Source organism: Aethalodelphis obliquidens, unplaced genomic scaffold (assembly GCF_003676395.1).
Source record: "Aethalodelphis obliquidens isolate GAN/ISIS:26980383/991018 unplaced genomic scaffold, ASM367639v1 scaffold4, whole genome shotgun sequence".
Lineage (NCBI taxonomy): Eukaryota > Metazoa > Chordata > Mammalia > Artiodactyla > Delphinidae > Aethalodelphis > Aethalodelphis obliquidens.
Genome location: NW_020837948.1, coordinates 28,736,985 through 28,756,225, shown reverse-complemented (window position 1 = coordinate 28,756,225; position 19,241 = coordinate 28,736,985). Strand labels below are relative to the sequence as shown.

At 34.4% G+C, this 19,241-nt stretch overlaps 1 protein-coding gene across 9 annotated transcripts in view; it reads left to right on the top strand.

Moving 5' to 3' along the window:
• FER (FER tyrosine kinase) overlaps positions 1 to 19,241 on the top strand; it is a 457,443-nt gene that overhangs the window by 223,387 nt on the left and 214,815 nt on the right. For 8 of the 9 annotated variants that reach the window (XM_027100276.1, XM_027100269.1, XM_027100294.1 and 5 more), the window contains one exon: positions 12,894 to 13,097. The exons of the other annotated variant lie outside the window; for it this stretch is intronic. In XM_027100276.1, coding sequence (XP_026956077.1) covers positions 12,894 to 13,097 — 204 coding nt within the window. The remainder of the gene's footprint in view (positions 1 to 12,893; positions 13,098 to 19,241) is intronic. 9 annotated transcript variants of the gene reach the window in all.

Here is a 19,241-nt window from a genome sequence, read left to right as displayed (position 1 = left end):
GGTCCATTTCCATTGAAAATCTTTCAAACCACAATATATTTGATGAGATCTGTTCTAGTCATGTCAAGAATACTGCCCTTTCTCCAGAGCCATTGCTTTACTGCAGAATTTTTGTTATAAGTGGCTGAGCAAACAGTTTGTTCCATCTTACAGCCCCTTGTGAGTACTAGCTGTTCACTGATCTGTGGAGTACAAAACACCCTTATAATAGTAGCACTCTTTGAAAAATGTTCTTTAAAACCAGAATAAAGCACATTTTGCTCCAGATAATTGTTCTTTAGATGTCAGAAGAATTACTATTCTTTTGTCTCTTTAAAATTAATATTTTTCTGGATTCTGTTGACATATAGTTTATTTTAATTTTTGAATTACTTTGCATTTGAATTTAGAAAATAAAAATACTGAAAAATAAAGGTGTGCATCCATTATATATAATAATATAGTAAATAAGATTTGTTTATTTGCTTCTATTTAGAAAATTAGCAAACTATCATTTAGCTGTGTTTAAGTTGTATGTCAGTTATCATGTTGGTATTGTAACACTTGGCTTCCACCATTGGCATAGGGCAATGTAGTTATTTTCATTCATAACATAATAAATTGCTTATTTTTTTTAGTGTTTTCCTTTGTGTCTAGCAGAACAACCTTGTACTTCTTCTGACAAGGCGTGTTGTTAAGTTCAGCTTAAATATTATGTATTTTAAACCTTGGTTGTCTTCCTTTATTCTGAAGGTCTTAGTATTTATTTATTTAGCCCAGACACTCAGATGTAGAAAAATGAGAAACAACAGAAAATAAAAATTAAATTTCTTACATCATATCCCTGACATAAATACACTGAATTCTCCAATATAGTTAGCCATGTTTAGGAAAACTAAATATTATTCTCAGAGTTGCAAGTTTTGAATCACTAGTATTATCATACATAATTTTTCAAGAAGAGCTTATCAGGATTTATTTTCTTTAATTTCATTATATAGAGAGTAAATCTGTACTTTTATGTGTTTGCTCAAATGCTTAAAACAAATAACCCACATCATGTCAGAATGATGCTATATTCTATATACGAAATCCCAACTTGATGATAAGTGTTTAAATTTACTGAGCTATGATTTCATACTGACTCATTAGAATGATCTGGTAATAGTTTTAGTTGAGATGTGTAGTATAACATTGGCACTGAATAGTTAATGGACTAAAATGTTATTGTTGATACTGTGGCACATTTTATATGTAATATTGCATGAAATTAAGGTAAGGATATTTGATACAGAAAAAATAAAGCTGTAGAAAAAATTGCAGTGATATGATGGGATGAGGGAGAATGAATCAAAGTCACAAGCACAATTGGAAAAAGTAAATGGATAAAAAAGATAAAGAAAAAAGAATGATTACTAATAAAGAGAAGATGAGTAAGGGAACTAAAGCAGGGGAAAAAAAGAGCAAAGTGAGGGGAAATCAGAAGGTAGTGGAGGAAGCAGAAGTGTGAGACCAAAAATGAATGACTTTTAAGAAAATATATCTTGCTAGAGATAGTGTCTCTTGTTAGAGATCCGAGAAGGTGCGTAAAAAGGCAATCGGGAGTTGGGGGGGAGACCTTCAAGATGGCGAAAGGGTAAGACGCGGAGATCACCTTCCTCCCCAGGAATACATCAGAAATACATCTACATGTGGAACAACTCCTACAGAATACCTACTGAACGCTAGCAGAAGACCTCAGACGTCCCAAAAGGCAAGAAAGACCCTAGGTACCTGGGTAGGGCAAAAGAAAAAAGAAGAAACAAAGACAAAAGAATATGGATGGGACCTGCACCAATTGGGAGGGAGCTGTGAAGGAGAAAAAGTTTCCACACACTAGGAAGCCCCTTCATTGGCAGAGACTGTGGGGGGTGGAGGGGGGAAGCTTCGGAGCCACGGAGGAGAGCCAGCAACAGGGGTGTGGAGGGGAAAGGGGAGAGATTCCTGCACAGAGGATCGGTGCTGACCAGCACTCACCAGCCCAAGAGGCTTGTCTGCTCACCCGCCGGGGCCAGGGGTTGCTGGGAGCTGAAGCTCGGATCCCAGGGAGAGGACTGGGTTTGGCTGCGTGAACACAGCCTGAAGGGGGCTAGTTCACCACAACTAGCTGGGAGGGAGTCCGGGAAAAAGTCCGGAGCTGCCGAAGAGGCAAGAGACCATTGTTTCTGGATGCTCCAGGAGAGGGGATTCAGAGCACAGCATAAACGAGCTCCAGAGACTGGCTCAAGCCGTGGCTATCAGTGTGGACCCCAGAGATGGGCATGAAATGCTAAGGCTGCTGCTGCAGCCACCAAGAAGCCTGTGTGCAAGCACAGGTCACTATCCACACCTCCACTGTTGGGAGGTTGTGCAGCCCGCCACTGCCAGGGTCCCGTGATTCAGGGACAACTTCCCTGGGAGAACATACGGCGCGCCTCAGGCTGGTGCAACGTCACGCTGGCCTCTGCCGCCACAGGCTTGCCCCGCACTCCATACCCCTCCCTCCTCCCGGCCTTACTGAGCCAGAACCCCTGAATCAGCTGCTGCTTTAACCCCATCCTGACTGAGCGAAGAACAGATGCCCTTAGGCGACCTACACACAGAGGCGGGGCCAAATCCAAAGCTGAACCCCAGGAGCTGTGCAAACAAAGAAGAGAAAGGGAAATCTCTCCCAGCAGGCTCAGGAGCAGCAGAATAAATCTCCACAATCAACTTGATGAACCCTGCATCTGTGGAATACCTGAATGGACAAGAAATCAGCCTAAAATTGAGGTGGTGGACTTTGGGAGCAACAATATATATATATTTTTTTCCTTTTTCTCTTTTTGTGAGTGTGTATGTGTATGCTTCTGTGTGTGATGTTGTCTGTATAGCTTTGCTTCTACCATTTGTCGTAGGGTTCTGTCAGTTTTTTGTTTTTCTTCTTTTTTGAATCACTTTTTAATTTTTTTATTTTTAATATTTGCTATTTTAATAACTATATTTTATTTTATTCTTTCTTCCTTTCTTTTTTTCTCTCTTTTCTTCTGAGCCGTGTGGCTGACAGGATCTTTGTGCTCTGGCCAGGTGTCAGGCCTGTGCCTCTGAGGTGGGAGAGCCAAGTTCAGGACATTGGTCCACCAGAGACCTCCCAGCTCCACGTAATATCAGATGGCGAAAGCTCTCCCAGAGATCTCCATCTCAACGCTAAGACCCAGCTCCACTCAACGACCAGCAAGCTACAGTGCTGGACACCCTATGCCAAACAACTAGCAAGACAGGAGCACAACCCCATCCATTAGCAGAGAGGCTGCCTAAAATCATAGTAAGGTCACAGACACCCCAAAAATACACCACTGGATGCGGACCTGCCCACCAGAAAGACAAGATCCAGCCTCATCCACCAGAACACAGGCACTAGTCCCCTCCACCAGGAAGCCTACACAACCCACTGAACCAAACTTAGCTGCTGGGGGCCAACAGCAAAAACAACAGGAAGTACGAACCTACAGCCTGCAAAAAGGAGATCCCAAACACAGTAAGTTAAGCAAAATGAGAAGACAGAGAAACACACAGCTGATGAAGGAGCAAGGTAAAAACCCACCAGCCCAAAAATATGAAGAAGGAATAGACAGTCTGCCTGAAAAAGAATTCAGAGTAATGATAGTAAAGATGATCCAAAATCTTGGAAATAGAATGGAGAAAATACAAGAAACGTTCAACAAGGACCTATAAGAACTAAAGAGCAAACAATGATGAACAACACAATAAATGAAATTAAAAATTCTCTAGAATTTTTGGGAGATAAAATAGTGGAAATAACTACTGCATAGCAGAATAAAGAAAAAAGAATGAAAAGAATTGAGGACAGTCTCAGAGACCTCTGGGACAACATTAAACCCACCAACATTCGAATTTATAGGGGTCCCAGAAAAAGAATAGGAAAAGAAAGGGATTGAGAAAATATTTGAAGAGATTATAGTTGAAAACTTCCCTAATATGGGAAAGGAAATAGTTAATCAAGTCCAGGAAGCACAGAGAGTCCCATACAGGATAAATCCAAGGAGAAACACACCAAGACACATATTAATCAAACTATCAGAAATTAAATACAAAGAAAAAATATTAAAAGCAGCAAGGGAAAAACAACAAATAACACATAAGGGAGTCCCCATAAGGTTAACAGCTGATCTTTCAGCAGAAACTCTGCAAGCCAGAAGGGAGTGGCAGGACATATTTAAAGTGATGAAACGGAAGAACCTACAACCAAGATTGCTCTAGCCAGCAAGGATCTCATTCAGATTTGACGGGGAAATTAAAACCTTTATAGACAAGCAAAAGCTGAGAGAGTTCAGCACCACCAAACCAGCTTTACAACAAATGCTAAAGGAACTTCTCTAGGCAGGAAACACAAGAGAAGGAAAAGACCTACAATAACAAACCCAAAACAATTAAGAAAATACTAATAGGAACATACATATCAATAATTACCTGAAATGTAAATGGATTAAGTGCTCCAACCAAAAGGCATAGACTGGATGAATGGATACAAAAACAAGACCTGTATATATGCTGTCTACAGGAGACCCACTTTAGACCTAGTGACACATACAGACTGAAAGTGAGGAGCTAGAAAAAGATATTCCATGCAAATGGAAATCAAAAGAAAGCTGGAGTAGTGATTCTCATATCAGACAAAATAGATTTTAAAATAAAGACTATTAGAAGAGACAAAGAAAGACACTACATAATAATCAAGGGATCAATCCAAGAAGAAGATATAACAATTGTAAATATTTATGCACCCAACATAGGAGCACCTCAATACATAAGGCAAATGCTAACAGCCATAAAAGGGGAAACCACAGTAACACAATCATAGTAGAGCACTTTAACACCCCACTTTCACCAATGTACAGATTATCTAAAATGAAAATAAATAAGGAAACACAAGCTTTAAATGACACATTAGACAAGATGGACTTAATTGACATTTATAGGACATTCCATCCAAAAACAACAGAATACACTTTCTTCTCAAGTGTTCATGGAACTTTCTCCAGGATAGATCATATCTTGGGTCACAAATCAAGCCTTGGTAAATTTGAGAAAATTGTAATCATATGAAGTATCTTTTCCAACCACAACGCTATCAGACTAGATATTGATTACAGGAAAAAAATCTGTAAAAAATACAAACACATGGAGGCTAAACAATATACTACTTAATAACCAAGAGATCACTGAAGAAACCAAAGAGGAAATCAAAAAATACCTAGAAACAAATGACAGTGAAAACATGATGACCCAAAACCTATGGGATACAGCAAAAGCAATTCTAAGAGGGAAGTTTATAGCAATACAGCCCTACCTCAAGAAACGAGAAACATCTCCAATAAACAACCTAACCTTACACTTAAAGCAATTAGAGAAAGAAGAACAAAAAAACTCCAAAGTTAGCAGAAGGAAAGAAATCATAAAGATCAGATCAGAAGTAAATGAAAAGGAAATGAAGGAAACAATAGCAAAGATCAATAAAACTAAAAGCTGGTCGTTTGAGAAGATGAACAAAATTGATAATCCATTAGCCAGACTCATGAAGGAAAAAAAGGAGAAGACTCAAATCAGTAGAATTAGAAATGAAAAAGGAGAAGTAACAACTGACACTGCAGAAATACAAAGGATCATGGGAGATTACTACAAGCAACTATATGCCAATAAAATGGACAACCTGGAAGAAATGGACACATTATTAGAAGAACACAGCCTTCCAAGACAGAACCAGGAAGAAAAAGAAAATATAAACAGACCAATCACAAGCACTGAAATTGAGACTGTGCTTAAAAATCTTCTAATAAACAAAAGCCCAGGACCAGATGGCTTCACAGGCGAATTCTATCAAACATTTAGAGAAGAGCTAACACCTATCCTTCTCAAACTCTTCCAAAATATAGCGGAGGGAGGAACACTCCCAAACTCATTCTATGAGGTCACCATCACCCTGATACCAAAACCAGACAAAGGTGTCACAAAGAAAGAAAACTACAGGCCAATATCACTGTTGAACATAGATGCAAAAATCCTCAACAAAATACTAGCAAAGAGAATCCAACAGCACAGTAAAAGGATCATACACCATGATCAAGTGGGGTTTATCCCAGGAATGCAAGGATTCTTCAATATATGCAAATCAATCAGTGTGATACACCATATTAAAAAATTGAAGGAGAAAAAACATATGATCATCTTAATAGATGCAGAGAAAGCCTTCGACAAAATTCAACAGCCATTTATGATAAAAACTCTCCAGAAAGTAGGCATAGAGGGAACTTACTTCAACATAATAAAGACCATATATGACAAATACACAGCCATCATCATTCTCAATGGTGAAAAAGTGAAACCATTGCCACTAATATCAGGAGCAAGACAAGGTTGCCCACTTTCAGCCCCAGTATTCAACAGACTTTTGGACGTTTTAGTAACAGCAATCAGAGAAGAAAGAGAAATAAAAGGTATCCACATCAGAAAAGAAGAAGTAAAGCTATCACTGTTTGCTGATGACATGATACTATACATAGAGAATCCTAAAGATGCAACCAGAAAACTACTAGAGCTAATCAATGAATTTGGTAAAGTAGCAGGATACAAAATTAATGCACAGAAATCTCTTGCATTCCTATACAATAATGATGAAAAATCTGAAAGAGAAATTAAGGAAACACTCCTATTCACCATTGCAACAAAAAGAATAAAAAACCTAGGAATAAACCTACCTAAGGAGACAAAAGACCTGTATGCAGAAAATTATAAGACACTGATGAAAGAAATTAAAGATGATACAAACAGATGGAGAGATATTCCATGCTCTTGGATTGGAAGAATAAACATTGTGAAAATGACTATACTACCCAAAGCAATCTACAGATTCAATGCAATCCCTATCAAAGTACCAATGGCATTTTTCACAGAACTAGAACAAAAAATTGCCCAATTTGTATGGAAACACAAAAGACCCTGAATAGCCAAAGCAATCTTGAGAAAGAAAAATGGAGCTGGAGGAATCAGGCTCCCTGACTTCAGACTATATTACAAAGCTGCAGTTATCAAGGCAGTATGGTACTGGCACAAAAACAGAAATATAGATCATTGGAACAGGATAGTAAGCCCAGAGATAAACCCATGCACATATGGTCGCCTTATCTTTGATAAAGGAGGCAAGAATATACAGTGGAGAAAAGACAGCCTCTTCAATAAGTGGTGCTGGGAAAACTGGACAGGTACATGTAAAAGAATGAAATTAGAACACTCCCTAACACCATACGCAAAAATAAACTCAAAATGGATTAAAGACCTAAATGTAAGGCCAGACACTATCAAACTCTTAGAGGAAAACATAGGCAGAACACTCTATGACATAAATCACAGCAAGATCCTTTTTGTCCCACCTCCTAGAGAAACGGAAATAAAAACAAAAATAAACAAGTGAGACCTAATGAAACTTAAAAGGTTTTGCACAGCAAAGGAAACTATAAACAAGATGAAAAAGACAACCCTTAGAATGGCAGAAAATATTTGCAAATGAAGCAACTGACAAAGGATTCATCTCCAAAATTTACAAGCAGCTCATGCAGCTCAATATCAAAAAAACAAACAACCCAATCCAAAAATGGGCAGAAGACCTAAGTAGACATTTCTCCAAAGAAAATATACAGATTGCCAACAAATACATGAAAGAATTCTCAATATCTTTAATCCTTGGAGAAATGCAAATCAAAACTACAATGAGGTATCACCTCACACCAGTCAGAATGGCCATCATCAAAAAATGTACAAACAATGAATGCTGGAAAGGGTGTGGAGAAAAGGGAACACTCTTTCACTGTTGGTGGGAATGTAAATTGATACAGCCACTATGCAGAACAGTATTGAGGTTCCTTAAAATAGTAAAAATAGAACTACCATCTGACCCAGTAATCCCATTACTGGGCATATACCCTGAGAAAACCATAATTCAAAAAGAGTCATGTACCGCAATGTTCATTGCAGCTCTATTTACAATAGCCAGGACATGGAAGCAACTTAAGTTTCCATCGACAGATGAATGTTTAAAGAAGATGTGGCACATATATACAATGGAATATTACTCAGCTATAAAAAGAAACGAAATTGAGTTATTTGTAGTGAGGTGGATGGACCTAGAGTCTGTCATACAGAGTGAAGTAAGTCAGGAAGAAGAAAACAAATACCATATGCTAACACATATATATGGAATCTGAAAGAAAAAAATGTTTCTGAAGAACCTAGAGGGTGGACAGGAATAAAGATGCAGACGTAAAGAATGTCCTTGTGGACTGGGTAGGGGGAACAGTAAGCTGGGACAAAGTGAGCGAGTGTCATGGGCTTATATATACTTTGAAATGTAAAATAGATAGCTAGTGGGAAGCAGCCACAAAGCACAGGGAGATCAGCTTGGTACTTTGTGACCACCTAGAGGGGTGGGAAAGGGAGGGTGGGAGGGAGATGCAAGAGGGAGGAGATATGGGGATATATGTATATGTATAGCTGATTCACTTTGTTATAAAGCAGAAACTAACACACCATTGTAAAGCAATTCTACTCCAGTAAAGATGTTAATAAAAAAAAGATAGACAATCAGGGAAATAGAAAGCAGTGGAAGTAAGGTAATATTTGAGTTTGGCCTAGGTGTTTATCTTTTTAAATAAAGTTTTGGGAAGAATTGTATAAGAATGTGAATTTTTTCAGCATGTAATTCTGCCTAATTATTATGATAGACCATAGCTAAAGACTGAACAAACTCAAATTTTCAAAAAGTACAAAAAACTGTTAATTAAGAAATTTGCACATAAGAATTTTGTTGCTTCATAGTGTAAAGTGAACATTAGGTAAAGTATATTTATAATAAAAATAACTAAGCTATCAGTGTATGAAAACAGTGATCAGTTCTACTTTATTGCTAAAAAAAAATAGAATTTGTCAATTTACAGATAGGCCTTAGTGCCTGTTAAGATGGAACCATTGTTTTACATCCTGTTTGTCTAGCCTGAAGGCAAACAATTATGAAGATCAAATATCCCACATAGTCTTTGTTTTTCATTATCTTAATAATTAACTCATTCAATGCATTCAAAACATAACTGTTTAGAAATTTGCAAAAAAGTGGCAGGAAGAGCATTATTATTCATGTTTTCATTTTATGTTATGCATTTGTTCAACTATCAAACTCTAATTGGTATAAAATACATTTTTCCTACCTATGGTTACATTGCCCTTTCAGTGAAAGTAGCTTTTAGTACCATCAGGCAGATTCCTTTTCAGTAGGCCAATATTTCTCACCCTTTGCAAGTGTTTGGTGCTTCTCTTATTTTTGATTATATGACATTTGATTCTTAATCTCCCCATAAAATTTCCCAGTGATATATAGCTTTAAAATTGAAGGGGTCATTATGGAATTTTTGAGAAATGTTTAAAATCCTGTGAGTTACTTGTAGTCCCCATAGAATATTATTATACTAGATCTGAAATAATTCATTACTTAGATTATTAAACTAATAACTAAATTTATATAAGAATATTAAAGAATTAAATTCACTTTTAAGGTTATTAAAAATTCATAAAAACTTTTATGTTAGTGTTGAAGTTTTATTTTGCTTGTTGAAGCTCATTGAGAGGTTTACTTGTATATTTTCTATGCTGTTATATTTTAGTTTTTTTTTTTTAATGGTTTCGTATTTGGGTGCTTAATTTGAATAAGATTCAGACTTTGATTTTTGTTTTTAAACACTTTTGTCTTTGACTCTCATAAAGGATCTCATCTTGTGCTCAAATGTTTGAGATAAAAGCATACAAATCTTCATTGAATTCTTGGGAATTAGCCTGAACTAGGCCAAGAACAAAAATAGCCTCTTAAGTCAAGAAAAAAATATTTTTATTTTCTTGTGCTGACTCCTCACTGCATCTTCATTTAAACCAATCTTTTTATTTCACTAAGCTCAGTATGTTTTTGCTGGAATATTCTTTAAGAATAAGGCCCAGGGAAAATAACTAACTAAACAGTTAGCCTAGTCAATCAGAAAAGCTTGTCTTATTAAGTATAACTTGTTAACTGTATTGGATTACTATACATTTTAAAAAGGAGACTTCCCCTTCCCCATATCTTTCGCAAAAATTTTAGATAACTTAATGACAAGGAAAAATCTTTCCCCACTTAGGCTTAGAAAGCTGTGATATTTGAAGTAAAAAGCTTCATTTCATTTTTGATGTAATTATGAAGGCTTTTGGGATGCTGGGATTTTGTTGCTGGTACATCCAGCATTCTATCACTGTCACGTTTGCAAAATTGTATTGGAATATAATTGAAATCATAGTAATTAAAACGTTCCTTCCAATGTTTCCAGGGAAGTCCCTGAAAGACCTGATAGAACCAGGCAGGGGATAAGTACAGCCTTTCCCTGTGTATGCCTGTCACACATGTACACACACACACACTCATAGTGAGTTCACCTTACATTTTGTAACAGTATTGTCTAGGAGCCAGGAACAGAAGATCTCTATAAGTTTCCCTTCCTACCCAAAAGAAACTAATAAACCCAGAGGACTGACATGTAATCCCTATGAAATAGCAATGTAAGTTCCTTCCTATTTACTCCTCTTTTTTAAACAAAGAAACAAACATAATTTTTTCCCCCCAAAATGTATTCCTCACCTTCAAATCCTTAAATGAATTTCTCAGTGTTAGTTCACCTTTTGTATTTCAAATGCCCTTCTGACTTAATGAATTCTCCAGGCTCTTCATTCTCACAATTCTAAATAAATCAAAATTTGGGAGGATAGGTTGATTAGGACAAGAAATCAAGCATGTGATATCATTGTTTGTGATGCTTTTCTATTATGTAGACCTTTTTTGAGAGATAATAGTAAAAAAGTTTTTTGCCAAGAGGTGACATTGAATTTCTTATTTTATTGATTTTTTTTTTCCTCTGAAAAAAAGCAATAAAACACTTTGCCATTGGTGAGACTTGGAAATATTTGTATAACAGTAAAATTTTTAGTATTTTCTGTATTGAAATGCACTGTGACAAAATTTTGAGGAAATATTTAATCATTTTGACCACCTACTTTAAGAATTATAAACTATTAGTATCAGTATACACAAAAAGTTAATTTTGTATGGATTATGCATTTGTTTTTAAAAATAATACTTTTTTAATCTAATAGTTGTGGCTAGTTCTTTATATAATTTACTTTTTAATCCCATTTTTGGGAATACAATTTAAAATTTCTTTGAAATATAGTATTTATCATAACTAGTACTAAAAGAAAAAGGCTTATTTAGCTTATAAACGATTTCCATGTACAGTCACATCATGTATGCAATTAAATAATGAAAGAGTATCATAGTGGTAGAAGTAGAAACCAAACTGTGGACTCTTTGAAAAAGTCTGATTGGGATTTCTCAAGGTTTTTTTTTTTTTTTTTTTTTTGCGGTACGCGGGCCTTTCACTGTGGTGGCCTACTCCCGTTGCGGACCACAGGCTCCGGACGCGCAGGCTCAGCGGCCATGGCTCACGGGCCCAGCCGCTCCGCGGCATGTGGCATCTTCCCGGACCGGGGCACGAACCCATGTCCCCAGAATCGGCAGGCGGACTCTCAACCGCTGTGCCACCAGGGAAGCCCCCAAGGTTCTTTTTTGAAATCAGTCGGATGGGTTTTGGATAATATAAAATGGAACTTTGACCAGTAAGTTTTAAGCCTCTTCGTGTGGTACAAAACAATGCAGGCTCTCTTCAAAACTAGTTCTCATTTACCAGAAAGGTACCGTATTTTGTCCCTATGTAGAGTTCATAATATCAACCTGAAAAACCTGATTGATGTGTGAATATTTGTCTTTCATTTATTAATTCTTATTTTTCCAATTGATGACTTTCTCATGAGGCATTGTGCATATTTTGAGAACGTTAAGGGTTAGTGCATATTATTATACCTTACCCATAAAGTACTCTTACTGCCTGGGGCAATTTAGTTTCTGTGGGTGATAAATATAAGCAAACAAAAAACTTTTTACTTTTTTGCAATCAGAAAATGTGTGATTTCATCTATTATTAATTAGAAACTTTTCAACGAAGCATAACTAGCTCTTAGTTATCTCTATTTGTTATTAGCACTTGGCCTCCTAAAGTGACAGATAATTTGCTTTCCTGCTGTGCTCATGACTTATATTCCTCCCTTGTTTTTGCCATATGTTTGTAATTGAACATTGGTGGTTTCAATGAAGCTATTTCACCTAAGGCTTTGTCTGCCATTGCTGTACAGGATCAGGACCAGCCATGTGGCAGAGGTAATGGTTAAGGAAGTCAGGGGAATAAGGATAAGAATGAGAAGGCACAGCAACAGAGCAGCATCAAATGAAGACTTAGTGCTCCTGGGACCCTTGACATGGACAGTCCACAGCCCATGTGATTAAGAGTTAATTCCATAAAAAGATATAACTCAACTTTTAAAATGAAGTTATTTTATGATAAATTTCTCTGATCATACTCTCTTTTCATCATAATTCTCTGATTGAAAAATTTTAAATATATGGATTTATTTTATGACATGGTGAATAAGACTATAAGTGCCAACTCTAAATGTTGATGTTTTGTGTACCTATGTATGATAGAAAAAACAAATAACCTTCAAGTATTTAAGGATACGTATTTGTACGAAGCTTCAGCACCCGTGCTCTAGGACGTATTTTCTTTAAAAATTATGAAAATTTCAGATTCATCATATAACTTTTAATTGGTTAATTAAAGGGAAGAACATAGGTAAGAAGTATTTATAATTGCTGTTAGCTTTACCAGAAAAAAATTGCTATTTTCTCTAATTTAGTTTTTTTTCAATATTTGCTCAAGTTCTGTGATACGATCCCCATTATTGAGAAGCCTCTGGCAGAACAGGATTGGTACCATGGTGCAATTCCCAGAATAGAAGCGCAAGATCTGTTAAAACAACAAGGAGACTTCTTGGTCCGAGAGAGTCATGGGAAACCTGGTGAATATGTCCTTTCTGTATTTTCTGATGGACAAAGGAGACACTTTATCATACAATTTGTTGATGTACGTTTCCAATTTAGTTTATATGTATATTTTGATATAGTTAATTGAGGTATAATTGTAATAAATGATGAATAATTTGTGATAAATGCCTGTAACACTAACTTTAGCACTTAATTTTTCTTTTTTCTGAATTCCGTAAGTAGAGTGCTCTAAAATTCACTAAAATTTTAACCTTTTTAAGGAAATACATATTTTAAAATTTAAAGTTAAGAATAGTTGTTACAATTTACATTAAATTTAAATACATAAATATTTAATGTTTTAAGTTAACTTTGAACATTAAAGATCCTTTATATTAAAAATAAAAAGAAATAATGTGATATCATAATTTTTTTAGAGAAACTTAATTATGAATTTTATGCTCTTGAAACCAGCCCTTGAAATTGCTCAAAAATGTTACCATGAGAGATTTTTAAGAATATTTTATTAAATAGTAATAATGAAATACCTTAATGAATGGGACAGTGGTAGTTGAATTGTTTTTATGATTCTTTGAGTATTAAGGGTTTTTTTCCACTTATGTATAAGCTATTATTTGTTGGCATTAATGAACAATAAATAGAAATCGAAGAAAAATTTTTAAACTGGTCTGGGCATATTGCTTGTTCTAATACTGATTTATTTATTGAAGTTTAAGTATTGTAAACTTATTTGTTACATTCTTTATTAAGCACTCAACAGATGAAGAGTGATCTCAAAATTTTGTTTAACTTTACCCACTGAGAAATTTTTAATATTTTTGTCATAGGAAGGAATTGATGCCTGTATTTGTCATTTTTTACCCCATCATATCAAATGGCATGCATTTTCAAGCTGGCTGTCTGTAGGATTTCAGTTTATGTCCAGGCACTATAGTGATGCTAAGTACCGTACAAGAAGATTGAACCATTATCATTACATGAACTTCAGAGGGTTTTAGGAACATATATGTTCAAGTTCATATATAGTTCACATATATATAAGTTCTAGTGATAATATATATTGCATATTATATTATCTATCTACTATATAGATATAATTCTGAGGTAAAATTCACATACCATAAAAGTAACCATTTAAAAGTTGCATTTAGTATAGTCACATCTAGGGATTATATTTAAATGAAAATAGATGCTGTTCAGATGGGTTAAAATAAGTATATTAAAGTATATATTATAATTTTCATACTACTTGTTAATTTTGCATAGTATTCAGACTTCAACTTGATAATTATATTTGCCTACTCTTATACATCCAACCTGTTTCTAATAGTATGTCATCCCTTACTTTCTTTAAATTTGTATGTGCCTTTAAATTATGGATGTAGATAACCTTCCTTATTACAACCAGTGACCATGTTGACAATATTTATAAAATGGTGTGAGAATTGTAGAAGGAAAGATGGTAGGTAAACTATAAACTACAACTTATATGAATGTTTCCTTCTATTTTCTAAGCTCTAAAAGTTACTCTTTGAAATATGTCATACATTAAATAAGACTGAAATATTTCCCTTATTACCTCTTATAGTTTAAAATATAACTGTAGGAATTTAACTTAGTACTTTTAGAAACAAAATGGAAAGGGTCCACTTGCAAATTATCACTTGTCTTTAACATTGCCATTTTGTTTTAAGTAACTAAAGTGAACAGCATAATATATTCTAAAAATAAGATATTGTTACAAGTTCACATTTAAAGATTTTATTCGGCTTCCTCTGTCATTGAAATTTTGCAAAGATCTCTTTTAAAGAAGAGAGTACTTGTATTTCTGTAAATGCCTCAGGTTTTCCACTGCCTAATTTTATTTAATTTGCCCTCATTATATAATGTTGAGTTCTTCAATCAGTTGAAAAATAAGAGTTTTAAGGTGAAATCGACTGTTTGGGGAAATTTTAATTGTTTTTCTTCTTGTGGAGGTGAATCTTACTTGGTCTAAAATTATCCCATTTCCTTCCTCATATACCTGTTGTCTGGAAGGGGTTTATAAATGGGGGAAGTCATTACCAGATATTTAATGATTGCCTATTATATTCCAATCAATGAATTTATAATCCATTAGTAGATTATAAAAGCTGTACATAAATGTGGGGTCAGGTGTCCTCAGTGAGGAAGACATAAAGAAATATAGAATTTTGTGGAAAAAAAGTCACATAGTAATCAATGAAAACTTGGGTTTCAGGCCCAGATATGTACTTTACAAGCTCTGGTTTAGGAAGTAATTGGGGGTAATAGCTGATACACTGATTGTGAGAGTCAAACAGTGAATATATTCTTTGTAATGTGTGAAGTGCTATGCAGATCATTAGGCATTTTTACCATTGTTTGAACACTTTATTTGGAAAAACATACAAATGTACTTTGTATGAAATATCAGTGTAATTGGAAAAGTTAACTTAAAAATTTTCTTTCTGGTTCCTATTGAGATTTATCTGTGAAATTTAAATAGTAATGTAAGTATTATTTTAGAATTTATATATTTAAGTTTGAGATATTCATTGATCACAAATAACGTTATTTTTAGCAACATTATCTCTGTCAACTAGAGTCTAGTTCGGCAGTTGTATTGAAGCTTTATTTTTGTATGCATATCACAGTTATTTTTTTTTAACATGGTGTGAAACTCTGCATGCTGTGAACATTATGACTGATCAAGATGGTTGCAGATACTTTAGATTTTTACATTTTTTACTACTCTAGCAGAGAATATCTGGTGTTTTAGCTAGTTCAAGCAAGGAGAACTGTACTTTTTATTGGACACTAATTACATTAATTTCATAAAGCCAGATATATTAAGCATAGCTAAGTGTCTGAATCTCAGTGTAATTCTAGTGTTATTTACTGACTTATTCCATAGTTACTAACCTGTTTATGGTGCTTGATGTAAAGCCATAGTTAGAGTTTGTACCTAAAACTGCTTATCTTTTATCATAAATATTGACAGATTTTCATAGAGATTCAAATAGCATTGTTTCATTTGATAAGTTGATATATAATCAAATCCTTGCTTTTGTATAAGGTAAACAAAAAGAAGTGATAAAACAAAGTACTTCAGAAAAAAACTTTTTGTGCTATTATTAATAGGAAAATACCAATTCATATTTCTCTAATTTTATTTATCTGACACATATTTGCTAAAAACACATTTTGGCAGAGTATCATGTTATGCAGTGTAGGGAGGTGAAACTGAAAATGTATGGCCTACTGCTCGGTGAGCTTAAGACCTGCTAGGTGAGATATTAGTACAATTCATGAACAGAGAAACATTAAAGATGCAAATTTAAGGATAATTGAGCCAGACATTTGAATTAACATCTGGTGATGAATTTAAAAATCACAACATAGTAAATATTTTAAAATAAAACCTGGGGGAACATCCTCTACGTAATGGCATATCATCCTTTTTTATTCATTCATTTCAATCAAAAAATACTAATTGAGCAAGTATTCTATAGAGTCCAGGGATACGGGCCAATAAAACAAAAGTAGCACAGAAGTGGAGGCTGTGAGTAGTTACTATGTGAAATTGGGTAGCTCCGTGTATTGTATCATCAGTTCATTCAACAGATATCTATTGGATGTGTATCATGTGCTGAGTTTCACTTTAAAGTGATGGATGTAGTCTCTGAATGTACCAGACAGGTTTACTTTGTTTTTTTGCCACAATCTCTAGGCTCTTTGAACTACCTTTTAAATTCATACTGTGGATCTTAAGAAAGACTAAGTGAAAGTATATACAGACCCAAAACTTGTTTGTATGACAATTCCAAGTTTGTGTTCTTATCCTTGTACAGTTAAGATTATTTTAACTGTTTTACTCCAGCCATTCAAAGATTCAAGAGAAGGCAATACGTTCCTTGAAGTCAAAATGAAATCAGCATAAGATATCATTTTCTGTGCCCCAGACACACAATTAGGGACCTAGGAGACTTCCTTCTTAACAATAAAGCAAAGCCATTCCAAATCCTTATTAATTAGTTTCCAGGAAATACTAATTGAGTGAGTACTTTTAAGACCCAGAGATATAATGGTGGAGCTTACAGTCTAGTGGGGAGGCTCATGGTCATTCGTAAATCACATGCAATATATGTAATTATAAACTTTATTAAGTGCTGTAAAGATACACAGTGCTATGAACACTTTTAACTGGAAAACTTAAGGAAATTACGTTTGAGACAACATCTGAAGAATGAATGAAAGTTAACTAGGAAAAGCCTTACCAAAATGTTACTAATTTTATTCCTCAGATTCCCCAACAATCCTTCCTGTTTACTGGTTTAACTAGTAATATAACTAGTCAGTGTGCTTTTTTTATTTGAGAAAGCTAAAATTTATGTTTTACATTTTTATTGTTGGGTATTACCCAAAAAAGGAGTGTTCTAGCCTTTTGTTTTTATTCAGCTTATTCATCTTGGCCTCTTTCAGAAATGATTTTCCCTCTTTCCTTTTTATTTTTTTCTTATGCGTGCTTATCCTTGATGGTTTCTCAGGAGATCTTCTCAGATCTACTACTACTACTACTCAGATCTACTCAGATCTAATATTTCAAATTACACATTCATTGAATCCCCTTCTCATTTTTGTGTGGTTATTCTGTTCTGTCTGACTTCCTTGCATAATAATAGTCCTCTGGAAATATGTGTAGCAACAAAATCTGATTCTACTTTTTATTGTTTTTCATCTATATGCATGATTGATTCTTAAGTAGCACAGTGATAAATCAGGAATGAATTCTAGATATAGTGAATGTTTTAAAAACAAAAATATTGCATACTCTTAGTAAAAATTCAGAAATATGTATCACGGAACATGTGCTTCACAGTTAATACCCCCTTGCGGGCTCACTGTATATTCTTTGAGATCTTAAAAATATATTTTAATTGTGTGCAACTATGTAATTCTTATTTTACAAAGATTGATTCATAACATATTTTTTATTTATACTTCTTATTTTTTAATGATATATTACATGGTTTTTTTAAATGTAATACAAATGACTATCAACAAAATGATCTTCGTAGGAATTTGTAGAAATTTATTTTTTACTACTATTTTTTATTGCTTCTTTTGGAATGCACATAAGAAGTCATTAGTAGCTCCAAAGAGAAATCTCTTATTTGAAAGTTAATGTGGATTCTCTCTGTCACATTATTAGTAAAGCCATGTAGAAAAAATTTAAAAAGAATTCTCTATATGTGAACCCAACCTCAGGTCATCTGAACTATAAGAAATTTACACAGATTTGTACAAAGTCAAATGTAATATTCAGAATTTTGAATGTATCAAGAAACAAGTCCTCAACATTTTTGGTGAATGTATTCTTTTTTTATTTTTAATTGTAGTACAGTTGACTTCTAATATTACCTTTGTTCCAGGTGTACATCATAGTAATTTGATATTTGTGTACACTACAAAATGATCACCGTAAGTCGTTACCATCTGTCACTATACAAAGTTATTACAATATTATTGACTATATTCCCTATCCTGTACAATACATCCTCATGACTTATTTGTTGTTTAGCTAGAAATATGTACCTCTTAATCTCCCTTACCTATTTCTTTCATCCCTCTACCCTCTTCCCCTCTGGCAACCACCAATTTCTTCCCTGTATCTATGAGTCTGTTTCTATTTTGTTTTGCTTGTTTGTTTTGTCTTTTAGATTCCACATATAATATTTATCTTTCTCTGACTTATTTCACTTAGCATGATACCCTCTAAATCCATCCATGTTGTCACAAATGGCAAGGTTTCATTCTTTTTTATGGCTGAGTAATATTGCATTGTGTGTGTGTGTGTATCTTGTTTTTTATGCATTCTTCTTTATCCATTCATCTATTGATGGACACTTAGGTCTCTTCCGTACCTTGGTTATTGTAAATAATGCTGTAGTAAACATAGGGGTGCATGTATCTTTTCTAATTACTGTTTTTATTTTCTTCAGAAAAATACCAAGAAGTTGAATTACTGCATCATATGGTAGTTCTCTTTTTAGTTTTTTGAGGAAACTCCAAACTTTTTTCCATAGTGGCTGCACCAATTTACATTCCCACCAGCAGTGCATGAGGGTTCCGTGAATGTATTATTCTTGACCTTAGTTGCTTAGGTGAACTTTATAAGCAAACAGCCATAGCATCATTTTTAGATTCATTACATTATCTTCAT